We start from the raw sequence: 26,816 nt of genomic DNA, 5'->3' as shown, positions 1-26,816 counted from the left end.
GAAGAGATGGGATCCACCTAACCAAAAGAGGAAAGAGCAGCTGGTGGGAAGAACACCTCAGCAGTCTAGCACCCTGGCATTTAATTTAAAAAAGGGGAATTACACAAAAATGAGGCGGCTAGTTAAACAGAAATTAAAAGGCACAGTGACTAGAGCCAAATCCCTGCAAGCTGCATGGAAACTTTTTAAAGACACCATAACAGAAGCCCAACTTAAATGTATACCCCAAATTAAAAAACATAGCAAGAGACCTAAAAAAAGAGTCACCATGGCTTAACCACCATGTAATAGAAGAAGTGAGGGACAAAAAGGTATTTTTTAAGAAGTGGAAGTCTAAATCTAGTGAGATAAATAGAAAAGAACATAAACACTGTCAAATCAAGTGTAAAAATGTAATAAGAAAAGCAAAAAAAGATTTTGAGGAACAGCTAGCCAAAAACACAAAAAGAAATAAAACGTTTAAGTACATTAGAATCAGGAAGCCTGCTAAAAAACCTGTGGGTCCCCTAGATGATCGAGATATAAAAGGAGCAATCAAGGATGATAAAGCCATTGCAGATAAACTAAATGATTTCTTTGCTTCAGTCTTCATGGCTGAGGACGTTGGGGAGATTCCCAAATCTGCACCGTCCTTTGTGGGTGATGAATCTGAGGAACTGTCCCGGATTGAAGTGTCATTAGAGGAGGTTTTGGAACAAAAAGAAAAACTTAATGTTAACAAATCTCCATTCATCCAAGGGTTCTAAAAGAACTCAAATGGGAAATTGCTGAACTATTATCTGTGGTTTGTAACCTAGCCTTTAAATCGGCTTCCGTACCTAATGACTGGAAGGTAGCCAATGTGACACCAGTATTTAAAAAGGGCTCTCGAGGCGATCCTGGCAATTACAGACCGGTAAGTCTAACTTCATTACCAGGCAAATTAGTCAAAACAACAGTAAAGAATAAAATCGTGAGGCATGTAGAAGAACATAATTTGTTGGACAAAAGTCAACATGGTTTCTGTCAAGGGAAATCATGTCTTACTAATCTATTAGAGTTCTTTGAAGGGGGTTAACAAACATGCAGACAAGGGGAGCCAGTAGATATAGTATACTTAGATTTTCAGAAAGCCTTTGACAAGGTCCCTCACCAAAGGCTCTTGTGTAAATTACATGGCCATGGGATAAGAGGGAAGGTCCTTTCTTGGATTGAGACCTGGTTAAAAGACAGAAAACAAAGGGTAGGAATAAATGGTAAATTTTCAGAATGGAGAGGGGTAACTAGTGGTGTCCCCCAAGGGTCAATCCTGGGACCAATCCTTTTCAATTTATTCATAAATGATCTGCAGAAAAGGGTAAGCGGTGAGGTAGTAAAGTTTGCAGATGATACCAAACTGTTTAGGATAGTCAAGACAGAAGGACTGTGAGGGACTCCAAAAAGATCTCACCAAACTGAGTGATTGGGCAACAAAATGGCAAATGAAATTTAATGTGGATAAGTGTAAAGTAATGCACATCGGAAAAAAAAACCCCAAATATACGTACAGAATGATGGGGGCTAATTTGGCTATGACAAATCAGGAAAGAGATCTTGAACTTACCGTGGACAGTTCTCTGAAAACTTCCACGCAGCGTGCAGTGGCGGTCAAAAAGGCAAATAGGATTCTAGGAATTATTAAGAAAGGGACAGAAAATAAGACCCAGAATATCTTACTGCCCCTGTATAAAACTATGGTACGCCCACATCCTGAATACTGTGTACAGTTGTGGTCTCCTCACCTCAAAAAAGATATTTTGGCCTTGGAAATGGTTCAGAAAAGGGTCCCATATGAGGAGAGGTTAAAGCGACTGAGACTTTTCAGTTTAGAAAAGAGGAGATTGAGAGGGGATATGATAGAGGGATATAAAATCATGAGTGGAGAGGGCCGATAAAGAAAAGTTATTTATTAGTTCCCATAATAGAAGAACTAGAGGACATCAAATGAAATTAATGGGTAGCAGGTTTAAAACTAATAAAAGAAAGTTCTTCACACAGCGTGTAGTCAACCTGTGGAACTCCTTGCCAGAGGAGGCTGTGAAGGCTAGGACTATAACAGAGTTTCAAGAGAAGCTAGATAATTTCATGGAGGTTAGGTCCATAAAAGGCTATTTCGAACTACCGTTACTCCTCATGGAACGAGGTGTACCGGTAGTTCGAATTAGAAAGCCTAATTCGAACTACCTACTCCGTGCCATGTGTAGCCGCGGGCATGGAGTCTGAACTACTGGGGATTTAAAAATGGCGGCGCCTGGCAAGATGCAAATGAAGCCCAGGATATTTAAATCCCGGGCTTCATTTGCAACTTTGATTGACTACATTAATCACCCTAGTTCGAACTAGGATGGTAGTGTAGACATACCCAGAGTTAGCATGGATTAGGCTAACCAAAAGGTCAAAATGGCTACATACAAATACGCTGGCTTCCACACTGTTCAGGAAGAACAGGCAGGGGAGTTGCATTGTATGTAAGAGAGCAGTATGATTGCTCAGAGTTCCAGTATTTAGAGGGAGAAAAGACTGTGAGAGTCTATGGGTTAAGTTTAGAGGGGGAAGCAACAGGGGTGATGTTGTGGTTGAGGTCTACTATAGACCACCAGATCAGGTGGATGAGGTAGACAAGGCTTTCTTTGGACAATTGAGAGACGCTTTGAGATCGCAGGCCCTGGTTCTCATGGGGGACTTTAATCACCCTGATATCTGTTGGGAGACCAATACAGCAGTACACAGACAATCCAGGAAGTTTTTGGAAAACGTTTGGGATAACTACTTGGCACAAGTACTGAAGGAACCGACCAGGGGCCATGTGCAGCTTGACCTGCTGCACACAAACAGGGAGGCACTAGTAGGGGAAATAGAGGTGGGTGACAACCTGGGAAGCAGTGATTATGAGATGGTAGATTTCAGGATCCTAAGCAAAGGAAGAAAGAAGAGTAGCAAAATACACACCCTGGACTTCAGAAGAGCAGCCTTTGACTCACTGAGAGAACGGATGGGAGATAAAAGATGAAAGATGCGGAGAAACTGGAGAGGGTCCAGAGAAGAGCAACAAGAATGATTAAAGGTCTATAGAACATGACCTATGAAGGAAGGCTGAAAAAATTGGGTTTGTTTAGTTTAGAAAAGAGAAGATTGAGGGGGGACATGAGAGCCATTTTCAGGTATCTAAGAGGGTGTCATATGGAGGAGGGAGAAAACTTGTTCATCTTGGCCTCTGAGGTTAGAACAAGAAGCAATGGGCTTAAACTGCAGCAAGGGAGGTTTAGGTTGGACATTAGGAAAAAGTTCCTGTCAGGGTAGTCAGACACTGGAATAAATTGCCCAGGGAGGTTGTGGAATCTCCATCTTTGGAGATATTTAAGAGCAGGTTAGATAAATGTCTATCAGGGATGGTCTAGACAGAATTTGGTCCTGCCATGGGGGCAGAGGACTGGACTCGAAGACCTCTCGAGGTCCATTCCAGTCCTAGTATTCTATGATTCTATGAGGAGGTGGGTAGTGGCATCTCCATGGGATACTAGTCAATATGGGGAAACAGAGGGAGTTCCCATCACACCAGAAATAAAGAGTACTGAGCAGCCACTGTCTTGTGTGGCTCCCACAGTAAGTCATGCTCATGGCCTGCCAGCTCTGGAGACTAATAGGTCAGTTACTATAGGGATATTCACACTAAAACAGTACTCAGCTTCATTTTGAAAAATAATCTTTATTGTACACAGGAGCATGTGTCCCAGGAAGAAGTAGGTGAGGGGTTCAGTCACTAGATTTCATAGAATCAAGTGGGAATCCCACAGGGTATGCTCTCTATAAATAATCATGGGGAGCACAGGTATATGGCTTCAGTGTTCTGGACCTAGCCAGAAGCCCAGTTGCTTTAGGGAGAGCAAAGGAATCAGTCCCCATCTCTCCATAGTGCTCAGTTCAGCAGCCCTGGAGAAGTAGCTTTCCTCCATTAAACTGTGGGGGAATTAGGCACATCCTAAATCCAGGAAAGGAGAGGCACATCTTACAGAGTAGATGGCAGCACTAACTGAAGCCTTAACTGATGGATTGCACCCTCTCTCAACTGGAGCAGTCACTGCTGTCTTCAGAATCCCCATCTCCAGGGATATCGGTAGCTCATCTGCATGGAGCATGATCTGGGGCACCAGAAGAGCTCTGAACTCTGCCATCTACACAATCAATGGGCACAGGTCTAACTGCACTTAGAGTATGTGACACAGGGTACATGCAGCCACCCCAGCAACACCAGTCACAGGCTTCTCCAGAAAGAAGTCTCATGAAGTAGGGTGGGGCAGAGGCCTTGGAGTCTTCCCCTCAAGACAGGGAAGGGTTTGTCAGTTGGTTTTTGGAGAGCCCAAACCCCTTTGAGTTATACCCTGTAGCACAAACTGGCCTGGCTTTTTCTTTTGAAAAGGGTACAGTGAACCAGGGTGCAGGAGCAGGACTCTTGGTCCAGGGTGCAGGAGCAGGGCTCTTGGTCCAGGGTGCAGGAGCAGGACTCTTGTCTTCTCCACTCCCGTCTTCAGCAAGAGCTGCACAAGCTTTATAATTAGTGCAATGATTAAATTAGAGATAAAAGGTCAGGTCCCGTATTCCCGTTTCATAATTAAATTACCATCCTTCTCCGGCAGGGGGCATTATAGCAAATACCTGCAAAAACCCTTCGCTAGAGTGCTCAGCATGTCTGCAGGGAACTATACTGAGCTGAAATCCAAAAATTAGCCACATTGAAAAAGTTATAAAGCAGACTCTGATTGGTTTTATGTCATATCCCGTAAAAACTCCACAGCATCCCTTTCTTGTTTTTAATCATCAGAAGGGCCCAAGTGGCAGGTTTAAGAGCTGAGGGGGTGGGGAAAGCTTTCCTTCTGTGCTCATGGACTGGTGCAATCTCTGTAATATGATGGTGCTATCTGTGAAAGGGAAGGATGGGCAGTGGGAAGGGTGAGCCACATCCTGCAAATCCAGTGGCATATGGACTAATGAGGGGCAGGTGGCCAATGCCCTTTTATAGGCTGGTATAGCCATTGACAATAGCATGAGTGTAAAGATGACAAAGTGCAGTGGCACCAGCCAACGTGTTGTCATGTATCTGCATTTCCCAGAACCTTCAGCATTTTCTCTGCAACCCTCATAACAGATGATTAACAGCTGGAGTGCAGCAGGTAGAAGCTGAAGATTACATCACTGCCCTCACTTATTCCCAGACTGAGGAGCCTGGTTCAGAAAAGGTGCACTTCAGGATGACCTGACAACACTGTGTGTGGGGGCAAGGCAGGGAAGGGAGAGGAGGCTGTCTTCTGGAAACAGACCCTGAGCTTCAGCAACAGCATCTTCCCAGTTGGGCCAGAGTGAGCAGCTTGGAGGTGAGCACTGGAGACAGCTAGGCTCAGCTGCCCCATGAAGTTAGCTAGGTGAGAGGGGCAGCTGGTGTAGGGCCCTGGTGACAATTTGCCACTCGCCTCAGCCAGATCTTTGGGCTGAGGATAAAGGGCTGTCACTCAGGAACAGACTGTTGGCCCCGCTCAGAGGTGGCCTGTAAAGCACAGGAAGAGCAGGATGTGAAGCACGAGCAGATACACAGTCACCAGCAGTGGTAGGCGTGTTCGGGAACAGAAGAGCCAACGCAGCAGCCGCCGCAAACCAGAGTTGCTCCGAGTCTGAGGAAAGAGCAGAGGAGAATCCAGTTAGGGCCAATAAGGGCTGACCAGAACCACCTGAATCCAAAGCCCCACAAGGCATGGGAGACCAGCCCAACAAAGTACAGACAGAGCTCATCCAGGACAATGAACTGGTCTAACCAGTGGTCACAGGTTTCCACCCATTTGATTCCAGCTCCAGGTCCCCACTGGCTATGGATCGCCAGGGTCATTTCCCCATTAAACTACAGGGCTGCCCCCTGCACCACTGACACAGAATTCTGAAGGGCTCCTATCCCATTTAATCTACTTCCTCTCCCATTTCAAAAGCCCTGCTCTAATTCCACCATTTCATGAGGTAGGAAGAATACTGCAATGAAGATCCTGAAGGGGAAACCGCAAAGCAAGAGTGAAACACTATCCCACGTATTTCTCTTCTGCTCACTGACCTACCCCCTTCAGGCTGTGATGAGGTTTCAGAAACAACTCCCTCCACAAACCTGCAGCCTGGTCAAAGAAGGGCTGAGCAGCAGGGAGTAACACACACTTCCTAAGATCTGTGCCTATGGGCAAGTCTACACTACAAAATTAGGTTGATCTAAGTTATGTCAATGTACAGCCACTGCACGAATTGAATCCATTTCATATATCTACACTACATTCCTTGTGTCAGTGGTGTGTGTCCTCATGCCAGCTTGGTGCACTCCCACACCAAGTGGGACAGTTTCTGAAAAGTTATAACTATCAATATAATGCAGAGTCTGCAATCACACAGCATAGACTTAACTACATCAGCTTAAAGCATTACTTGTCTCACAGAGGTAGAGCTAAGTCAGAGTAGTGGGCAAATACATCGGTGGGAGCTATATTAATGCTTACAGAGTTAAGTCAATATAAAGTGCAGTAGCTATGCTAGTTCCTGCTAAATGGGTGATTGTGAGCACTGGCACTCAGACACCAGTGCTTTTATAGCAGCAACCTCACCAGGCATCTTAGGTTCCCTGATTCATATTAGCGAGGCTTTAGAGCAGGGCTACTCAAACTTGGGAAGCCCCAGGGGCCACAATGATTCACAGCACATGCTGAGGGACACAGCTTAACTGTGGTTGCATATACATGCAAAAATATACACAAATAGCTCTTTCATACTGATGGGAATGAATACGATTAAGGCAGGCCCCATTTAAGTAATTTCTGCTGATATTGATAAAATGCAATATTTATGCTGTCATATGGTTGGAAATTGGACTTTTAATGAGCAATGTGTGGAATAAAATATATTAAAACAAGACACCTGTGACTAATTGCTGTGAGGTATCCTTACTGACTACAAAGGTGCTGTACAAAGGTAGGGAATTAGCCTTCTTTCACTGGAGGAAAGTAGAAGCCCCAAAACAAATTAACACCTGGCTTCAGGGTCTGTAGACATCTGCATATTTCAAAGAGCTTGCAAATAAGTCCTGTAGCACCTTAGTACTATTCACTTTTCAGCTACAGACTCAAACAGCTACCCCTCTGAAACTGTTAATGGTGCAAGAAAGAAAAGATTCTTTGAACACATATATGCCAACTTTGTTTGAAATGTAATCGTGCAAATGTCCTCCTAGCACAAACACACACACCCCAAGCTTCCCTCCACACCTTCAAACCAACCTAACAGAGAGGACTGCAGTGAGTCAGACACCCCAAAAACTGCCCCGACTCCCACCTCACTGCACGGATGCCAGCACTTCACTCCCTCTTTCCCCCACCTACCCCATGCAGTCAGCCCTTTTATCTCCCCCTGCCCAGCCCAGGAGGATTGAAGAGACTGATGGGTCTCTCCCCTCTGCAGAGGAGAGAGAGGCACTTTCCCACAATCCAATTAATTACTCCCTGCCTCCCTCCTCCCAGACATGCATAGGGTTGCCAGGTGTTCGGTTTTGAACTGGACAGTCCAGTATTTGAGCTCTCTGTTTGGGAAACAAATTGAGAAAATATAAATGTCCAGTATTTTCTAAATAAGATGCAATGTCGATAGTGATGTAATTTCAAGTGTGTCCAGTATTTTTGCTGAAATCATCTGGCAACCCTAACACTCATTCCCTGCTTATTTGCTGATTGTCTTCCATGCAGCAGGCAGCATTTAGCTGCTGTTTACAGAGGCCTGTCCCTGCGGATCAGATTATCCCTCTGCCTGCTCGGGGAACTCTAAACTGCTGAGACTGCGCAGCTTAAAGGGAACTTTAGTGCAAAGCCCCAAGCCCTCCTGCATGTGCAGGGTCTTCAATCCCAGCACTGCCTCCTCTTACCACTGTGGGCCGGCACCGCCCAACCTGCTACTGGGGAAGTGGGGAAGCGCCTGCCACTCGCACCAGGACAATCTGCCCGGCCCGGCCCGGCCGATCCCGGCTCAGCCCAACATGCTGCCTGCCCTGTGGGACCAACCTAGGGAGTGCCGCTCTTACCGTGGCGGTGGCACTCCTCCACGTGTAGCTCGCGGGGGAGAGGAAAGGGAGTTTACTTCACCTCCCCACCTGCTGGCTGGAGCTGCTTTTTCAGCCTTACGGCTGTGGCCAACTGCCAGGCTGCAGCATCAGCAGCATGGAGGAGGGAGGGTGAGCTCCTGCTGCAGACCCTGCACTTTGAGACCCACTGCCCAAACTGGGCCGAAGGCCGCAAACAAAGGGGCCATGGGCCGCATGCAGCCCACGGACCACGTGTTGAGTAGCCCTACTTTAGAGTCAGCATGGAACAGAGTCTGACTAATAACATGTGAGGAGGGCTTTAAACTAGGTTTGTCGGGGGCAAGTGAGCAAAGCCCACAGGTAAGTGCTGCATGTGCGGGACTGGGAGATGGGTTGGAAATGGGGGGGACTACAGCCTATAACGGCAAGGAGAAAGGAGGGTCAGGGCACAACAGGGAGGCAAGATCAAATCAGTATCTTAGATGCCTATATACAAATGCGAGAAATATGGGTAATAAGCAGGAAGAACTGGAATTCCTAACAAATAAATACAACTATGACATCATTGGTATTACAGAAACCTGGTGGGATGGGACGCACGATTGGAATGTTGGTATGGAAGGGTACGGCTTCCTCAGGAAGGACAGACAGGGAAAAAAGGGAGGAGGGGTTGCCTTGTATATTAAAAATGTACACACTTGGACTGAAGTGGAGATGAATGTAGGAGATAGCTGTATAGAGAGTCTCTGGGTTAAGCTAAAAGGGGTAAAAAACGAGGGTGATATCATGCTAGGAGTCTACTACAGGCCACCTAGCCAGGTGGAAGAGGTGGATGAAGCCTTTTTTAAACAATTAACAAAACTATCCAAAGCCCAAGATTTGGTGGTGATGGGGGACTTCAACTATCCAGACATATGTTGGGAAACTAACACAGCGAGGCACAGGCTATCCAATAAGTCTCTGGACTGCATTGGAGACAACTTTCTGTTTCAGAAGGTTGAAAAAGCTACCAGAGGAGAAGCTGTTCTGGATTTGGTTTTAACAAATAGGGAGGAACTAGTTGAGAACTTGAAAGTGGAAGACAGTATGGGGGACAGCGATCATGAAATAATAGAGTTCATGCTCTTAAGGAAAGGTAGAAGGGAGACCAGCACAATTGAGGTAATGGATTTCAGGAAGGCAGATTTTGATAAGCTCAGAGAACTTGTAGGTAAGGTCCCATGGGAAGCAAGACTGAAGGGAAAAACAACTGAGGAGAGTTGGAAGTATTTCAAAGGGACGTTGTTAAGGGCCCAAAAGCAAACAATTCCGCTGTGTAGGAAAGATGGAAAATACGGCAAAAGACCAGCTTGGCTTAACAAGGAGATCTTGCATGATCTCAAAATAAAAAAGGAGTCATATAAAAAATGGAAACTAGGACAATATAAGCAAGCAACACGGGAATGCAGGGGCAAGATTAGAAAGGCAAAGGCACAAAATGAGATCAAACTAGCTACAGGCATAAAGGGAAACAAGAAGACCTTTTATAAATACATTAAAAGCAAGAGGAAGACCAAGGACAGGGTAGGCCCACTGCTTAGCGAGGAGGGAGAAGCAGTAACAGGAAACTTGGAAATGGCGGAGATGCTCAATGACTTCTTTGTTTCGGTCTTCACCGAGAAGTCTGGAAGAGTGCCTAACGTAGTGAATACAAGCAGAGAGAGGGTAAGTTTAGAAGATAGGATACACAAAGAACAAGTTAAAAATCACTTAGGAAAGTTAGATGTCAGCAAGTCACCAGGTCCTGATGAAATGCATCCCAGGATACTCAAGGAGCTGATAGAGGAGGTATCTGAGCCTTTAGCTATGATCTTTGAAAAATCATGGCAGACAGGGGAGATTCCAGAAGACTGGAAAAGGGCAAATATTGTACCCATCTATAAAAAGGGGAATAAGAACAACCCAGGAAACTACAGACCGGTCAGTTTAATGTCTGTCCCAGGGAAGATAATGGAGCAGGTAATTAAGGAAATCCTATGCAAACACTTGGAAGGTAATAAAGTGATAGGGAATAGCCAGCATGGGTTTATGAAGAACAAGTCATGCCAAACTAATCTGATAGCTTTCTTTGATAAGATAACGAGCCTTGTGGATAAGGGAGAAGCGGTGGATGTCATATACCTAGACTTTAGTAAGGCATTTGATACGGTCTCGCATGATATTCTTCTTGATAAACTAGGCAAATATAACTTAGATAGGGCCACGATAAGGTGGGTGCATAATTGGCTGGATAACAGTAGTCAGAGAGTTGTTGTTAATGGTTCTAAATCCTGCTGGAAAGGGATAGCAAGTGGAGTTCCTCAAGGGTCTGTTTTGGGACCCGTACTGTTCAATATCTTCATCAATGATGTAGATATTGGGATAGAAAGTACGCTTATTAAGTTTGCAGATGATACCAAACTGGGTGGGGTTGCAACTTCTTTGGAGGATAGGGACATAATTCAAAATGACCTTAGCAAGTTAGAGAAATGGTCAGAGGTAAACAGGATGAGGTTTAATAAAGAGAAATGCAAAGTGCTCCACTTAGGAAGGAACAATCAGTTCCATACATACAAGATGGGAAGCGGCTGTCTAGGAAGGAGCATGGCGGAAAGGGATCTAGGGGTCATAGTGGACCACAAGTTGAATATGAGTCAACAGTGTGATGCTGTTGCAAAAAAAGCAAATATGATTTTAGGTTGTATCAACAGGTGTGTTGTAAGCAAAACTCGTGAAGTCATTCTGCCGCTCTACTCTGCACTAGTTAGGCCTCAGCTGGAGTACTGTGTCCAGTTCTGGGCGCCACATTTCAAGAAAGATGGAGAAATTGGAAAGGGTACAGAGAAGAGCGACAAGAATGATTAAAGGTTTAGAGAACATGACCTATGAAGCCAGACTTCATGAACTGGGCTTGTTTAGTTTGGAAAAAAGAAGATTAAGGGGGGACATGATAGCGGTTTTCAAATATCTAAAAGGGTGTCACAAGGAGGAAGGAGAAAATTTGTTCCTCTTGGTTTCTGAGGACAGGACAAGGAGTAATGGGCTTAAAGTGCAGCAGGGGAAGTTTAGATTGGACATTAGGAAAAAATTCCTAACTGTTAGGGTGGTCAAATATTGGAATAAATTGCCAAGGGAGGTGGTGGAATCTCCCTCTCTGAAGATATTTAAGAACAGGTTAGATAGACATCTGTCAGGGATGGTGTAGACGGAGCTTGGTCCTGCCTTGAGGGCGGGGGGCTGGACTCGATGACCTCTTGAGGTCCCTTCCAGTCCTATTATTCTATGATTCTATGATTCTATAGACATCTGTCAGGGATGGTGTAGACGGAGCTTGATCCTGCCTTGAGGGCGGGGGGCTGGACTCGATGACCTCTCGAGGTCCCTTCCAGTCCTATTATTCTATGATTCTCAGCCATGGGCACAATGCAGCATCCAGTCAACACAGTACTGTCAGCAGTTCTGACGACTCAGCTGCTGATTCTGGCTGGGCTCCGATTGCTCCTGTGGATTTGACCTTTTCTCCTGGATCTTCCAGAGAGCACCACTAAGCTTCCTTGCCCAAGAATTCTCTCAATGGGGATTTAATATACATTAAGACAGCTTGGGCATCTGCAAGGCCAGCATTCTACATACAGAGGGCGCACAACTCTGCATCTCAGCATCTCAGCCAGGTACTAGAAAGCATATACAGGTGGCTTGACAGGTGTGTACTAGCTGAGTCTCCATTCAGAGAAGACAGGGGAATGGTAAAATGGGGGAGGTGGTCTCTAGAGATTTCCATTTGAGGATTCTTTTGTGTTCTTGCATGGCCCTGTGGCTCTGGAGGGTGACTGGAATCATCTTGGGTGCAAGCCCCCTTGAGCTGTGTTAGTAATCTCTAGAGCATACACTGCAGCAAGCTGCTCACACAGGTCAACTAAAAGCCAGAAACCATGCAGAACTAGGCTACTGACCTGTTGGATGGCGTTAGACCTAAGAGGTGGATTATGCTAGCCTAATCTGGTGAGGAGAGCTTTAAACTCGGTTTCATGGAGGCAGGTGACTACAGATCACAGGTAAGTCATAATCATGAAGGCCTCGAAGATAGGTCAGAAATTTGAGGGAGCAGGGTTGTAACATCAGGGATAAAGTAGAAACAAGACAGAACTGGGGGAGGCAAAATCAAATCAGTATCTCGGGTGTCTGTATACTCATGCGAGAAGTATGGAGAGTAAGCAGACAGAACCTGAAGTGATAGTAAATAAACACAACTATAACATAGCTGGTATCACAGACACTTAGTGATGATACATGACTGGAATACAGGCAGTCCCCGACTTACGTGGATCCGACTTACGTCGGATCCCTAGATACGAACGGGGTGAGGCAACTCCCGCACATGCGCAGCAGCATTCCCGGGGCTCGCTCACCTGGGTCCTAGGATCCTCCTCCTCCTCGGGCCGGCTCCGACTGGGGTCCCGCAGAGCTGCCGGGCAGAGGAAAAGTGCCTCCCCACGCCCGCTGCCCCCCCCCCCACCCCCCTGCCAGCAACAGGCTGCCCCCTCCCCTGAGCAACAGGCTGCCGAACAGACAAAAGCAGCCTCTCTGCCCCTCCTCCCCTCTATACATGCCGGGCTCCCGGAGCGCAGCAGCGTCCCCGGGGCTCGCTCACCTGGGTCCTAGAATCCACCTCCTCCTCCTCTTCGGCCAGCTCCAACTGGCCTCTGCCTGCAGCAGCTGGCCACAGGGACAGGGATCCCGCAGAGCTGCCGGGCAGAGGAAAAGTGCCTCCCCACGCCCGCTGCCCCCCCCTCCCCGCGGCCTCGCATCCTCACGCCTCCCCCCTCCCTCCCTGCCAGCAACAGGCTGCCCCCTCCCCTGAGCAACAGGCTGCCAAACAGCAGACAAAAGCAGCCTCTCCGCCCCTCCTCCCCCTACACATGCTGGGCTCCATGGGCAAACAAAGACTCCACCAAAACAAAGTGCTGGCCTCATTGTGTTAGCAAAAAAAGGACCCTCCTCCTAGAACCCTGGGTGGTGTGTGGAAATAAAGCTATTAGCTCAAAGCATGGTGCAGAGCTGTTTGGTATTTGATGAGTTACTCCTTTAGTCCTGAGTTTGTCACAGGGACAGAAATAGATGTGAAATCTTCTGAACAGGGGAACAGACAGCAAAACAAACATTAGAGGGGAGTTAACCTTTCCCTATGCTATCCAAAACTAAAAAAAATGTTTGGCTAGAGTTTCCCCTACAATATGTACCAGTTCCGACTTACATACAAATTCAACTTAAGAACAAACCTACAGTCCCTATCTTGTACGTAACCCGGGGACTGCCTGTATTGGAATAGAAGAATACAGCTTGTTAAGAAAAGACAGACAGAGAAAAAAGGGAGGTGATGTCTTGTATATTAAAATGTATACACTTTGACTTAGGCAGAGATGAATACCGACTTGTTGAGTGTCTCTGGGTAAGGGGTAAAAAACCAAAGGTTATGTCATAATAGGGGTCTACTACAGACCACCTAACTAGAAAGAAGCAGTGGATGAAAGGGTTTTTGGTTTTTTTTAAAGTGATGAAATCATCCAAAGCACAGGACTTAGTTGTGATGTGAGACTTCAACTATCCAAACAGATGTTGGGAAAGTAACACAGAAGGGCATATATTACCCAACAAGCTCTTGAAATGCACTGGGATAAACTTTTTATTTCTAAAGGTGGAGAAAGCTACTAGGAGGGAGGTTGTTCTAGATTTGATTTTAACATATAGGGAGAAATTGGTTGAGAATTTGAAAGCTGAAAGTGATCATGAAGTCACAGAGTTCATGATTTTAAGGAATGGTAGAACAGAGATCAGCAAAATAAAGACAATGGATTTCAGGAAGGCAGACTTTTGCAAACTCAGAGAGTTGGTAGGTAAGGTCCCATGGGAAGCAAGACTAAGAGGAAAAAGAGACAGTTACTGTTCTCATAACTGGTGTTCTTTGAGATGTGTTGCTCACATCCATTCCAATTCAGGTGTATGTGAGTTGCATGCACGAAGGTTGGAAATTTTTCCCTTAGCAGCTCCCATAAAGTCGGCGGTGAAGACCCCTAGAGTGGCGCTGGTATATCAGTGCATATATACCACTGCCAACCCAACCCTAGCCTACCTCTGTTCTTTCTTGCTGGCTACTCCGACAAGAGGAGAAGGAGGGTGGGTATTGGAATGGACGTGAACACCACATCTTGAAGAACACCCGTTACAAGAACAGGTAACTGTCTTTTCTTCTTTGAGTGCTTGTTCAGGTCAATTCCAATTCAGGTGACTCCCAAACTGCTACCCCATGGAGGTGGGGGTCGGAGTTCAGAATCACAGACTGCAGGATTACCCTGCCAATGGCTGCGTCCCTTCTGGAGAACTTATCAATTGTGTAATGGGCTGGGAATGTGTGAATTGAAGACCAGGTAGCTGCCCTACAGATTTCTTGCAAGGGGACCTGTGCCACAAAGGCTGCAGACAAAACCTGTGCGTTGGTTGAATGGCCTGTGACTGGCGGGGAAGGAACCCCGCTAGGTCACAGCAGGTGAGCATGCAACGTACTATTCAGGATGAGATTCACTGAGCAGAAACCGGATCTCCCCTCATCCATTCTGCTATAGTCACGGACAGCTGTGTGGATTTAGAAGTGCCCTTTCTGGGATCCTTGACTATCCTTTGCGGTCATTAAATTAACTTGGGCTGGCATATAAAATATCTGGGCTTGAGTTCGCTAATCTAGTTTGACAATGAAGTTTTGAGGTGGGCTAGTGAGCGAATTTGGGACATCACAAATTCGACTGACTTATGTTTTATTTTAAAAATACGGGGATTAAGGCATGGCTTTCCAGGCCTTTGCCAGCCTCTTGCTGTGGAAGCAGAAGCTAGCTGCTGGTGCGAGATCCAGACGTAGCTGCCAACATTTAGAAAAGTTCTGGAAGGACAATTATTGAATCCAGGTACAGGGTTTGCAGTGTTCTGTGCATTTTAGACTGTATGCAGCACTCTACAGATACACATTAACATGCCATAAACTAGAGCGGGTCAAACTATGATTCTTTTCAAGAAAGATGTGGAAAAATTGGAGAGGGTCCAGAGAAGAGCAACGAGAATGATTAAAGGTCTAGAGAACATGACCTACAAAGGAAGGCTGAAGGAACTGGGTTTGTTTAGTTTAGAAAAGAGAAGATTAGGGGGGACATGATAGCAGTTTTCAGATATCTAAAAGGGTGTCAGGAGGAGGGAGAAAACTTGTTCATATTGGCCTCTTAGGATAGAACAAGAAGCAATGGTCTTAAACTGCAGCAAGGGAGGTTTAGGTTGGACGTTAGGAAAAAGTTCCTAACTGTCAGGGTGGTCAAACACTGGAATAAATTGCCCAGGGAGGTTGTGGAATCCCCATCTCTGGAGATATTTAAGAGTAGGTTAGATAAACGTCTATCAGCGATGGTCTAGACAGTACTGGGTCCTGACATGAGGGCAGGGGACTGGACTCGATGACCTCTCGAAGTCCCTTCCAGTCCTAGTATTCTATGATTCCCCAAAAAGCCTAGTATGATCTATGTAGAAGGCTAAAGCCTTCCTTATGTCCAATGTATGCAATACCCTCTGTCACTAGTGTGAGGCTTAGGGTAGAAGACTGGAAGACCTCATGACAGATGGCAGTGAGATACCACTTTTGGCAAAAAAGTTAGGGGCAGCCAAAGCTGCACTTTGTCTTTGTGGAAGACCGTGTACGGTGGATCTGAGGAAAGGGCTCTTAGCTCAGACACCCATCTTTCTGATGTGACTGCCACCAGAAAAGCTACCTTCATTGACAGATGTAGCAAAGATGACAGATGTTCGTCTTGCATCTGATGAAGTGGATCTTTGCCCACGAAAGCTTATGCTCCTACACTTCAGTTTGTCTATAAGGTGCCACAGGACTCCTCGCCACTTTTGCAGATTCAGACTAACACGGCTACCCCTCTGATACTTGACACAGATGTGTAGCCAGACAGCCCCGCCCTCCCCCATCTCATCCATCTTATTTGCCTCTCTGAGGTTCCTGAAGCATACAGGACAGAGAAGGAGCAATAAAATCAGCATAGTCTATGCTGGCTCATCTGATCCTGAGAAGCTAAAAACAGATATGAGGAGAGAACGATTAAGGCAATAAGCCGGCCTTGAGGCTGCGAGAAGTACCCGGCTGGCACCCATGTTGATACGAACACACAGTCCCTGGAAGAGGAATTTCCCACTGAGAAAAGAATGCCCAGTACTTCCAATTTAGTTATCTCTCTTACAAGTGTAAATTAAGTTCACAACTCTCTTGTAAGAACTGGTCTCACAAAAGACAGACCAGCACCATTTGGCATCACAGATAAGAAAGAGAAATACGTGACCCTATGGGTATAAAGGTGGGTACAGCAGTGCACTCACTTTTGAGTGTCATTCTACCCTCTACCTGCTGGTCGGGTTAGGTGTTTGACCTCCCGAGGTTCTATGGGGACGCCCACCTCGTATTTTCGTCTTTCCTAGGAATTGAGGGACCGGCCCTGGCCTGACACGCTGGAGTCGAGAGGCACAGAAGGGGGTAAAAATTGTACCTGGATGTGGTCCTCTGTCTTAAGTGTATACAGACTTAGAGCTCCTTAAAGGTTAAGCTGTTACTTGGTACTATTATTTGTTTTTCCTGTCTTTATCTTCTTTGTAACCATTTTTAAGATCTATATTTTGCTAGCAGTTAAGAAATAGAACAATAGGCATTGCAACCATATGATTTATAAGCTTCCTCAATAAACCTGTAACTGTTTAAGCTTTAACCTGACTCCTTCAGTTGCTGTAATAGAACCAGGCACAATTTAAAAGAACTTCAGCCGGTCTTAAGGGACAGATATAGGGAGAGCTTGGGCATTTGGATTTGTGTCACTCCCAGGTGGCAGATCCGTTGGGGCACTTCTCAGCCTCCCCCAGGCTGCCCGCTGCGAAGGAATCACAGATTCTAGCAGCTAAAATCTGAAGTGTAATAAGCTCTCCCTGCAAACTTATTGGGGCGCTCGTCAACCTCCTCCAGGTTGCCCACTGCAAGGGACCCCGGTCTCAGCAGTTGAAGTCTCGGGTATATAGCACACACAAACACCACTCACTGCCCTGACCGTTGGCTGACAAGATGTAGCAAAGAACACTGAACCATCAGTTCATAGAGCGGACCCAAAAGGTTATTGAGCACCAAATTAAAGTCCCAAGCAGGTACAGGTGGACGAAAATACGGGTACGACCTGTCCAACCCTTTCCTGAATTGGGTCATCATGGGGTGGCCAAACAGGGAAACATGGGAGCAACCTGGGTGGAAAGTGGACAGTGCTGCCAAGTGCACCTTGACTGAGGAGGGTGCCAGCCCGAGATCGTAGGTGCAACAAGTACTCCAACACCACTGGGATGTCTGTCCGTCCCGGGGACACATCCCGTCCCTCACACCAGGTAGGAAACCTTTTCCATTTGGCTAAATATGCCACTCTTGTAGAGGGCTTTCTGCTGCCCAATAAGACCCTCCTGTACCTGTCTTGAGCACTGAATCTCTAACAAATCAAGCCATCCTGTTTCCATGCTGTTAGATGGAGGGAGCACAGATCTGGGTGCCTGAGGCGTCCCTGATGCTGTGTCAGGTCTGAGTATAGGGACAGGGATATCGAGGTTTCCCCCGACAGGCTGAGCAGGGTGGAGAAGCAATGCTGGCGTGGCCACGCCAGTGCCAACATGATCAGATGGGCCCCGCCCCTTGGGCCTTCACTAAGACCCAATGTACCAAGGGAATTGGGGGGAAAAGCGTACAAGAGAGGTGCCTCTGCCCAGTGGAGAGCAAACACATCTCCTGTGATTCTGGAACAAATAAAAGGCCAGACATTTCTTGTTTTCTGCGGTGGTGAACAGGTTTAGATGGGGAGTCCCCTACCTTTGGAAGACTGATCTTATCACGTCTTCCCTGACCGACCACTCATGGACCATAAAGGTCCTGCTGAGGGCATCTGCCAAAATGTGTTCTGCAGCCCTGGGAGATATTGCGCTTCGAGATGGATACTGTGTTTGACACAATAAAACCATAGCCTCTGTGCAGGCGAGATGACTTCCCCCCTCCCCCGCCATGCCCCCCATTTGTTTATATAAAACATTATGGTTGTATTGTCCGTACACACTGATATGCACCGTCCCTGCATCTGCATTTGGAACACCCGGCATGCCAATCTGACTGCTCTCAGTTCCTTCACATTGATGTGAAGAGTCATATCCACAGGTGACCATAGGCCTTGCGTCCTTAGGTCGCCCAAGTAGGCTCCCCACCCCATGTCCAATGTGTCCATCACCAGAGTCAAAGTGGGGTTTAGAGTAATGAACTGTACGCCCTCTGACAGGTTGTGGAGGTTCAACCACTACGTGAGGGACTCCAACAGCCTCTGGGGGATGACTGCTGAAACCACAATTGATGAGGGGTGAGGGTAGGAGTACAGGAACTTGTATCCCTTGGGTGGGACAAAGTACCTCCTCTCAACCCCCTTAGCAACCAGAGGACTAGAGAACGGGGTCTGCCACAGGGTCGTGTAGTTTGACTGTAGAGTCTTTATGATTGGCAGAGCCACCCTAGGGGGGCCCCTCATGCGAGAGGATGTCCACCATTGGGTCCTTGGGTTCCTGTACCTCCTCCAACCGGAGGTTCATGTTCCACGCTACCCTGTGCAGAAACTCCTGATATGCCCAGTGGGCCACAGGCGGGGGCCCCGACATGGAGGTACCCGCCACTGCCTCATCTGGGGAAGACGATGAATAGGCCTGGGCAGTGCCCTCCACCGATGCCTGGACTCCGTCCTTGGGATTCTCCCGATTGTCTTTTCCTAGTGGCTGTTCTAGCCTCAGTGGGAGGGCTGTCCCTTCTAGGTGGACAGCACTCCTCTGAGGACAGTGTCTGTCCTGAGGAGAAGACGACCCGTGACATATGGACACCAACGAGCAGGGAGTGCCTTCGGACTGGTGATATGCCCAGGGGTCCAGAAGGACAATTGGGCTGGCAGTGGCCAGTGCTGCTGCCACTGTACCAGTTGGTCCCTAACAGTACGTTAAGATTGGCTGCACCGAGACCTGCCCGCTACTCGTCCAACTCCGATCCTGACTGGGATGACCATGATGGTGCCGAAGATGACAGTGCCAGCACCAGGTGACAGGACCATGTCTGGGACCCCGACCGGCACTGAGGAGGCTAGGAAAGGGAACGGTGTCTCGGACTCCTAGATCTTGACCTGGATCTGCAGACCAACCGCTGTGTCGAATGCCTATCTCTCGGTGCTGGGCTGGTACTCAGTGCTGGACTCTCTTGCCATGCAGGTGGCGAGGAATGTTGCGCTGGTGACAGAGGACCCTCTGAAGAAAAAGAGCCATCCTGGTACCACTCAGTTGACTGTGGTCGGTGGAACATAGGAGGCTTTCCCCTGGAGCGGTGTGGACCCAGTGGCAGTGGTTTGTCCCACACAGTGGACACTTCATCCTCTGAGATTTCTATCAGGTCTCTGGCCGCTTCAAAAGTGTTCATCATCGAAGGGGAGTTTAAGACCTGCACTGGGCTCATGTCTCTGGGTGGCTGGTCATGTGCTGGGCTCGATGGCCCCGGTCCCAGGGCTGGAGTCGACGGAACACCCTGGACCATTTTCTCTGGTTCTGGTCCTGTCTCTGCTAGGGACTGTGGGGAGGGCTGACCTTTGTCCTCTCTCCTGTCCCATGATGCAAGCGAAGAAGATTTATGCCTCAGCACCGTCGTCTTTGGTGCCGGGGATCCCCAGCACTGACAGTCTTTGGCTGTACCCAGCTGCTGTATCTCTCATGGAGATCAGGGCACTGTGCACTGAACTGGCTCCCAGGACCAATTTTTCGGTTTGAGGGGGTTTTAATGCTGCCTCCATCAGGAGTTGTTGGAGCCTATGCTCCCCGTCCTTTCTAGTACGGGGCTTGAAACTCCTGAAGATTCTGCACTTTTCTGTACGGTGTTCTTCACCCAAACAGTGGATGCACAAATCATGCAGATCGCTGTTGGGCATATGGTGCTTACAGTCGGTGCATGCTCTAAAACCTGGGGTGTTAGGCATGCCCCGGCACTGCAGGGGGCTAAACACTTGGGCACACACTCACCATTCTTGTATGTGTTTGAAGATCCTTATAATGAAGACCAAGATAAAGATGAGGAACACCAGAGCTATTATGAGGGACTAGGCACTTGCTAAGCAAGAGCCAGCTACAGTTCCAACATCACCATGGACGGTAAAAGGGAACTGAGGGAGGGTAGGGTTGGCAGTGGTGTGTGTGTGTATGTGTATATATATATATATATATATATATATATATATGCTGATATACCAGTGCCACTCTACAGGTCTTCATGGCCGACCCTACAGGAACTGCTGGGGAAAAGTTTCTGATGTTCATGCACACAGTGTGCATACACCTGAATTGGAATCGATGTGAACAAGCACTCGAAGAACAACAACTGAATACAGTGGACAGTTTTTTAACAAGACATTACTAAGAATACAAGAGCACACTATTCCATTGTGTAGAAAAGATTCGAAGTATGATAAGAGACCATCCTGGATTAACCAAGAGATCTTGGTTGATCTAAAAATCAAAAAGGAGTCTTACAAAAAGTGGAAAGTAGGTCAAATTAACCAAGTATGTCAGGCTAAAATTAGAAAGATGAAGGCACAAAACGAGCTCAAACTAGCTAGACCATGGGTTCCCAAACTGGGGGGGCGTGAAGAACTTCCAGGGGGGGCAGCGTGAGGCAACCCAGCCATACACACACCCGTCAATTCCACCCCAAGTTTTGCTGCTAGTTTTTTGTGGGGGGGGGGGGGGGGGGGGGTGAGGGTTTCTCAAAAATCAAAAAGGGGCGTGATGCCGAAAAGTTTGGGAATCACTGAGCTAGAGACATAAAGGGTAACAAGAAAACATTCTACAAATATATTAGAACTAATAGGAAGACCAAGGACAGGGTAGGACAATTACTAAATGAAGAGGGAAAAACAAAAACAGAAAATATGGAAATGGCAGAGGTGCTTAATTACTTTTGTTTCAGTTTTCACCAAGAAGGTTCTGCAATGAGGGAGAAGTCCCCGATGCAACTTTGGCCTCCAAGAGCCCAACTGGTTCCAAGATCCAGATCCTGAGTAACTCTGGTGTGGAGACATCTTTATCTATGCAGTGGGAGTGGCAGGTCATAGATGCTATGAACTATATTCAGCACTCAGAATCAACACAGATCTGTTCGCCATGTTCTGGCCATATTCTCCTGAAGCAGCTGTTGCTACATTATGAAGCTAGCTCCCTGGACACAGTTACTGCCATGGTATTCTTACCTTGCTAAAGGTACTGTCCATGGGGTCAACTAGTAAGGAATGTTCATGGGTTGGAAATACATCAATACTGGAACTCAAAGCAGATGCCCATTCACTTGACTCCAACCTACAGGAGAGAGAGAAACATTCAATTACTTGCTAGAACACATAATGCAGCAACCTGCTCCCATGGGTCACTCAGAAGCCAGAGTCTGTGCAGATCATGGCTGCTGGCCAGTAGAGCAGTGCTAGCCATTAGCAGTGTATTACTCCAGTTCATGCACTGGCTTTCTAGCAACTTCTAGGAGAAGCTGGAGAGGATCCAGAGAAGAGCAACAAAATTGATTAAAGGTCTAAAATACATGACCTATGAGGGAAGACTGAAAGAATTGGGTTTGTTTAGTCTGGAAAAGAGAAGACTGAGAGGGGACACTATGACAATTTTCAGGTACCTAAAAGAATATTACAAAGAGGAGGGAGAAAAATTGTTCTTAATCTCTGAGGACAGGACAACAATCAATGGGCTTAAACTACAGCAAGGAAGATTTAGGTTAGACATTAGGATAAAAACTTACTGTCAGGATGGTTAACTGCTGCAATAAATTGCCTAGGGAGGTTGTGGAATCTCCATCACTAGAGATATTTAAGAGCAGATTAGACAAACACATGTCAGGGATAGTCTAAATAATACTGACTCCTGCCTTGACTGCAGGAGACTGGACGAGATGACTCAATGAGGTCCCTTCTAGTATTCTATGATCATTTGGTTTCAGTGCCCTGGACATACAATGACACAACTGGAAACTACAAACAATAGGCTATGATGCCTAAAAGAAACTGATCAGTCAATGAAGGCCAGATTACAGCATGACTTGAGATGAACCTGTCTGTAAATATTGGGTACTCCCAGGAATCCAAATTACTTACCAGCTCCCTGTGTAAGGGTATGGCCTTAGTGCGAGCCCTATCCCAACTTGTTTGAGTCTTATTTCAAATTAAATTGCAAGCAGAAGCCATGTCTGTCAGAGTCTCTTTGCAGCACCCAGCATAATGGACCCGATCTCAAGTACGCAATCTGGGAATCACCATAATTCAGACAAGGCTTCAAAAGTCTCTGGTGGCTAGACCAGACTTAAGGAGATTTCTAGTTCACAAGTGTCCTAGATTTCAGATGAGGATTCCTTGCTCAGAGAGGACAGTCAATGACCATAAGCTTCCTTTAAATTGGGATTTTAAGGAAAAATCATGACCAACTCTTAGCTATCTAATGTAGAGCCTGGATTTAGTGATTGTGGGCATTCTATGAAAAGCAGAGATGGACAGACAGCTAGAAACTTGGCAATGCACTCAGATAACACTCAGCTTGATTAATTAGACACACTCCACCTTCTGATTCGATCTTGTGCTGCTAAGAAAGCCTCCTCTGCAGCAAGACGCTGGTCTCGTTCCTCCTGCAGCTGCTCTTCCAAATGCCTCAGGTCCTGCTTTGTGCTGCTGTGTAGATGTTTGGCCTCTGATAACCTGGTAGAAAATAGGACACTGAAATGCCCAAACTGCCTCTCTTGGGATCTCTGTTTATATTTTATTCACTGCTCTAGTACATGGGCAGACTCCCTCCCTTGTCTCCACAAGCAGGTGGGTTTTATTCTCTTACTGGAGTGCTGAGATGAGGAGGTGGGTCTTGCACTGAGCCATCAAGGTTTTGTGGTCAATGCAGAAAAGGAGTTCCATAACCATGAGCTAAATGACCCACTCCCACCGTTAGTTCCATTATTCCTAAGAAGCACACTCCTCAGAGTAGGTCTCAGTCCCAGAGGCAGCCCTGGTCTAGCTCACAGAGTCCTGAACATTTAGACCAGGTTCATAAATGTAACCTTATATTTACTGATGAGCCACTACAGTGAATGGGGCACTAAGCTGACGTGCTCTGAGCAGCAGCAATTGCTACAGGTTGCAGTCAGTGTCAGTGTGATTTAATCTAAAGGAATCGTGAGTCACAGCTGAGTGCTCCTCAGATTCCAGAAGGTCCAGCAGGACTCATACTTTTCCCTGCCTCTTTGGGCATCAGCCAGTCCTCAGGATTTACATCTTTTCCCTCCATTCTCACCTCAGCTGTAATTCCTGTAGTTCTGGAGTATAACTCTCTCTTTGAGGTTCATTCTTTTCTTGGGGGGCTCCTGGAGCAGCATCTGTCACAAGTAACCTCTGAAACAGAATGCATGTGTGCAAGCCATCAAGCACCAAATAGCACAATCAGTGAAGAAATGGGAGAACAGGATTAAGTCTCAAGCAGAACAGAATCCAGACCAGCTGCTCTCTCTCACAGTAAAGAAAGTCTGCAGTGAGACTCACCCTTTAATCTGTCTATGCTTTCCCCTTCCCCTCCATTACTCTTCCCCCTTACCATGTCCTTGTTTGGAGATTGTAGCTCCTGCAGCTGCCTCTCCAGGGCCATGCAGCGGTTCAGAAGTTCACGGTTGGCCTGGTGGCTCTCACGCAGATTCTGGCTGCTGCCCCGCAACTGGATAGACAGGGCATTTTTCTCCTCAAAGGTCTGAGAGAGCTGGGGAAAAGACAGAGCAAAGATGCTAAGACAGAACTTTAGAGAGACGCTGCTCCCCTTGGCATCCACAGTAAAAGAGTTTTATTGCTTGTCTTGATCAGCCACAAATTCTTGTACTCCAGGATCCATCCCTGATAGTGGTCAGTACCTGATACCCGGAGGAAGGTGCAAGCACTTCACAAGAGCAGATAAGGAATAATCTAGGGAAGTGATGAGGCCACATCTGTAGTTGTGTGTCCACTTCTGGGCCACCCATTACAGAAAGGACATGGATGCATTGGAGAAAGTCCAGCAGAGGGCAACCAAAATGAGTAGGGAGGTGGAGCACATGACTTAAGAGGGGAGGCTGAGGGATTTGGGCTTATTTAGTTTGCAGAAAGGAAGAGTGGTGGTGATGGGGGGAAGGGGAGGAGTTGGTAGCAGCCTCCAACTACCTGAAGCGGGGTTCCAAAAAGGATGGAGGATGTTCTCATAGGTGAGAGATGACAGAAGGAGGAGCAATGATCTCAAATTGCAATGGAGGAGGTCTAGGTTGTATAATTGGAAAATTATTTCACTAGGAGGCTGGCAAAGCATTGGAATGGGTTCCCTAGGGAGGTAGTGGAATCTCCATTCCTAGAGATTTTTAAGTCCTGGCTTGACAAAGCCCTGGCTGGGATGATTTAGTTGGGATTGGTCCTGCTTTTAGCAAAGGGCTGGACTCAATGACCTCCTGAGGTCTCTTCCAATCCTATGATTCTATGAATCTGCCTGTAGATTAGATCTCAGTTGGCTTTAGCACTGAAGTCCAAGGTTCTGCTGCCAGCCTACCAGGAGCTTCAGATGCGCATCTGATCAGGACTTCGCTCCCCACTACCATCACTTGTGTACAGAATACCTGGCCAGTATTCTGTCACAAGCAACTTCCAGGCTGGTAACTATAACAAATACACAGAACCTGAATGAATGGATGAATGAATGTTTATATGTACAGGCAGTCCCCGGGTTACGTACAAGATAGGGACTGTAGGTTTGTTCTTAAGTTGAATTTGTATGTAAGTCGGAACTGGTACATATTGTAGGGGAAACTCTAGCCAAACATTTCTCCAGAGCTCAGTTTTATTCTCCCACACCTCACTTCCCTCAGTCCTTTATTCTCAAGCTGAGGTGTCTGCTGAGAAGCTGCTCCACGTCTCCCTGGTCTGCTGGGGGGGGAGGGGGGCGCGCTAGCTTCGCGTCTCCCTGGTCTGCTGGGGGGAAGCAGCTAGTGCGGGGTTGCCTCACCCCGTTTGTAAGTAGGGATCTGATGTAAGTCGGATCCATGTAACCCGGGGACTGCCTGTATAAGGGTTAAGTAGTTAAACAACGTTGTTTGCTTCTATCTTTTCTTTATTTTTTTTTATTATCTTTACAATAAATGTGGCTTTTTGCCTTATCCCCCTCATAAGATCCTGCTTCCTTTTATTGGTACAACAACAATATGGAATTTCCAGATGTTGACTTAATACTGAATTTGCCAAGTAGTTTCTGGAGAAATTCAGTAAGCAGAATTTTATGTGCGCCTGAGATTTGAATGTGTCCAGAATTCCTGGATCATTATTTACTCGGGATGGATGACAAATAAGGCATTCTTGTGTAGCGAATGAAGCTGTGTCTGTTGGATAATTTGATGCTGAAGCTGAAAAATATGTAATGACTAACACAGGGAGCTGTACCAAAATGCACAGGAACAAGGGACTAGAATTAAGCCTGCATGAGCCACCATAAATCTACCATTTTCTAAATTTTGAGTGCTTGAATTTGCAATTCTGATCATTTTCTTTTGTACATCATTGCTTGTTTCTTTACGCAAAGTAAGATGACCCAAAACTTACAGACTTGAACAGAGGAGAAGCTGGAAATGAGTCACAATGTGAATGTGAAAAAAGATGCTTGGTGCCAGGGTCACAGGCTATCATCAGGACTGAACTAAAACAATCTGGAGTCCTAGACACACCATGACATAGGGCTCTGTGTGGGTCCAGTGCTACAGTATAGCACTTCACCCCACCTGGAGTGGTAGGGGGTTTTCCTGCCATCCCGAAGAGCTCAGGGGAAGCATCATCCAGGAATGGAAGCTGGAGACTTTTATCCTGTGGGAGCAGCAAAGGCCCTCTTCTTCCTCCCAGGGAAGCAGGAATACCAGCAAGTGCCCATCCTCACTATCCTTCAATGCATATCCCATAGCCAGACTGTCTCTGCTTGGGAGATGGGTTTGCCATACTCTTCCTCTTCTGCCATATATGGACCTTGTCTGGGATGGGTTAGCTGGACTCTAAAGCAGTGGGTCAGAGTTAACACTTCATTGAGATGCATGGGATATTGAGATCCTCCCTTTTGGAGCTATTATCTCAGACAGTCTGCAAACTCAAGCAGTCAGTGTATTGGTTACCTTCAGGACACATTTTCAAGCTTTTCTTCACAATTATGAGGGCAAAGAACTTATTTTCTTAAAGATAAAAGAAAACTCATGACTCTGCGAGGCAGTCGGACGTGTGCCACGGAGAGAACAGAATTCAAAATGGCCACCATTAAAGGGACAAACCTCCCTTCTCTTCCCTTCCCCAATAAAAAATGTTCCCCATAAAAAAAATTGTTTGGTGTTCCTCGGTCTTAAAAAGTTCAGGAAACACTGCGCCAGAGGGAATGAACAGAACAGAAGCGATGCTTCTGGCAAAAGAAGTCTGGAGGTGTGCCTAACGTAGTGAATACAAGCAGAGAGAGGGTAAGTGTAGAAGATAGGATACACAAAGAACAA

The 26,816-nt window shown here is 46.7% G+C and overlaps 1 protein-coding gene across 6 annotated transcripts in view; it reads right to left on the bottom strand.

Moving 5' to 3' along the window:
• Window positions 1–3,704: 3,704 nt before the first annotated feature.
• Window positions 3,705–26,816, bottom strand: part of GOLGB1 (golgin B1) — a 131,435-nt gene continuing 108,323 nt past the window's right edge. For all 6 annotated transcript variants that reach the window (XM_075918353.1, XM_075918356.1, XM_075918355.1 and 3 more), the window contains 5 exons: window positions 23,882–24,040; window positions 23,585–23,682; window positions 22,864–22,998; window positions 21,499–21,604; window positions 3,705–5,681 (listed from right to left, as the gene is read on the bottom strand). In XM_075918353.1, the coding sequence (XP_075774468.1) occupies window positions 5,547–5,681; window positions 21,499–21,604; window positions 22,864–22,998; window positions 23,585–23,682; window positions 23,882–24,040 (633 nt within the window). In that variant the 3' untranslated portion in view covers window positions 3,705–5,546. The remainder of the gene's footprint in view (window positions 5,682–21,498; window positions 21,605–22,863; window positions 22,999–23,584; window positions 23,683–23,881; window positions 24,041–26,816) is intronic.

Source organism: Pelodiscus sinensis, unplaced genomic scaffold (genome assembly GCF_049634645.1).
Source record: "Pelodiscus sinensis isolate JC-2024 unplaced genomic scaffold, ASM4963464v1 ctg78, whole genome shotgun sequence".
NCBI lineage: Eukaryota > Metazoa > Chordata > Testudines > Trionychidae > Pelodiscus > Pelodiscus sinensis.
Note: the sequence above shows the minus strand (reverse complement) of the source record. Positions and strands in the feature narration are given on the sequence as shown.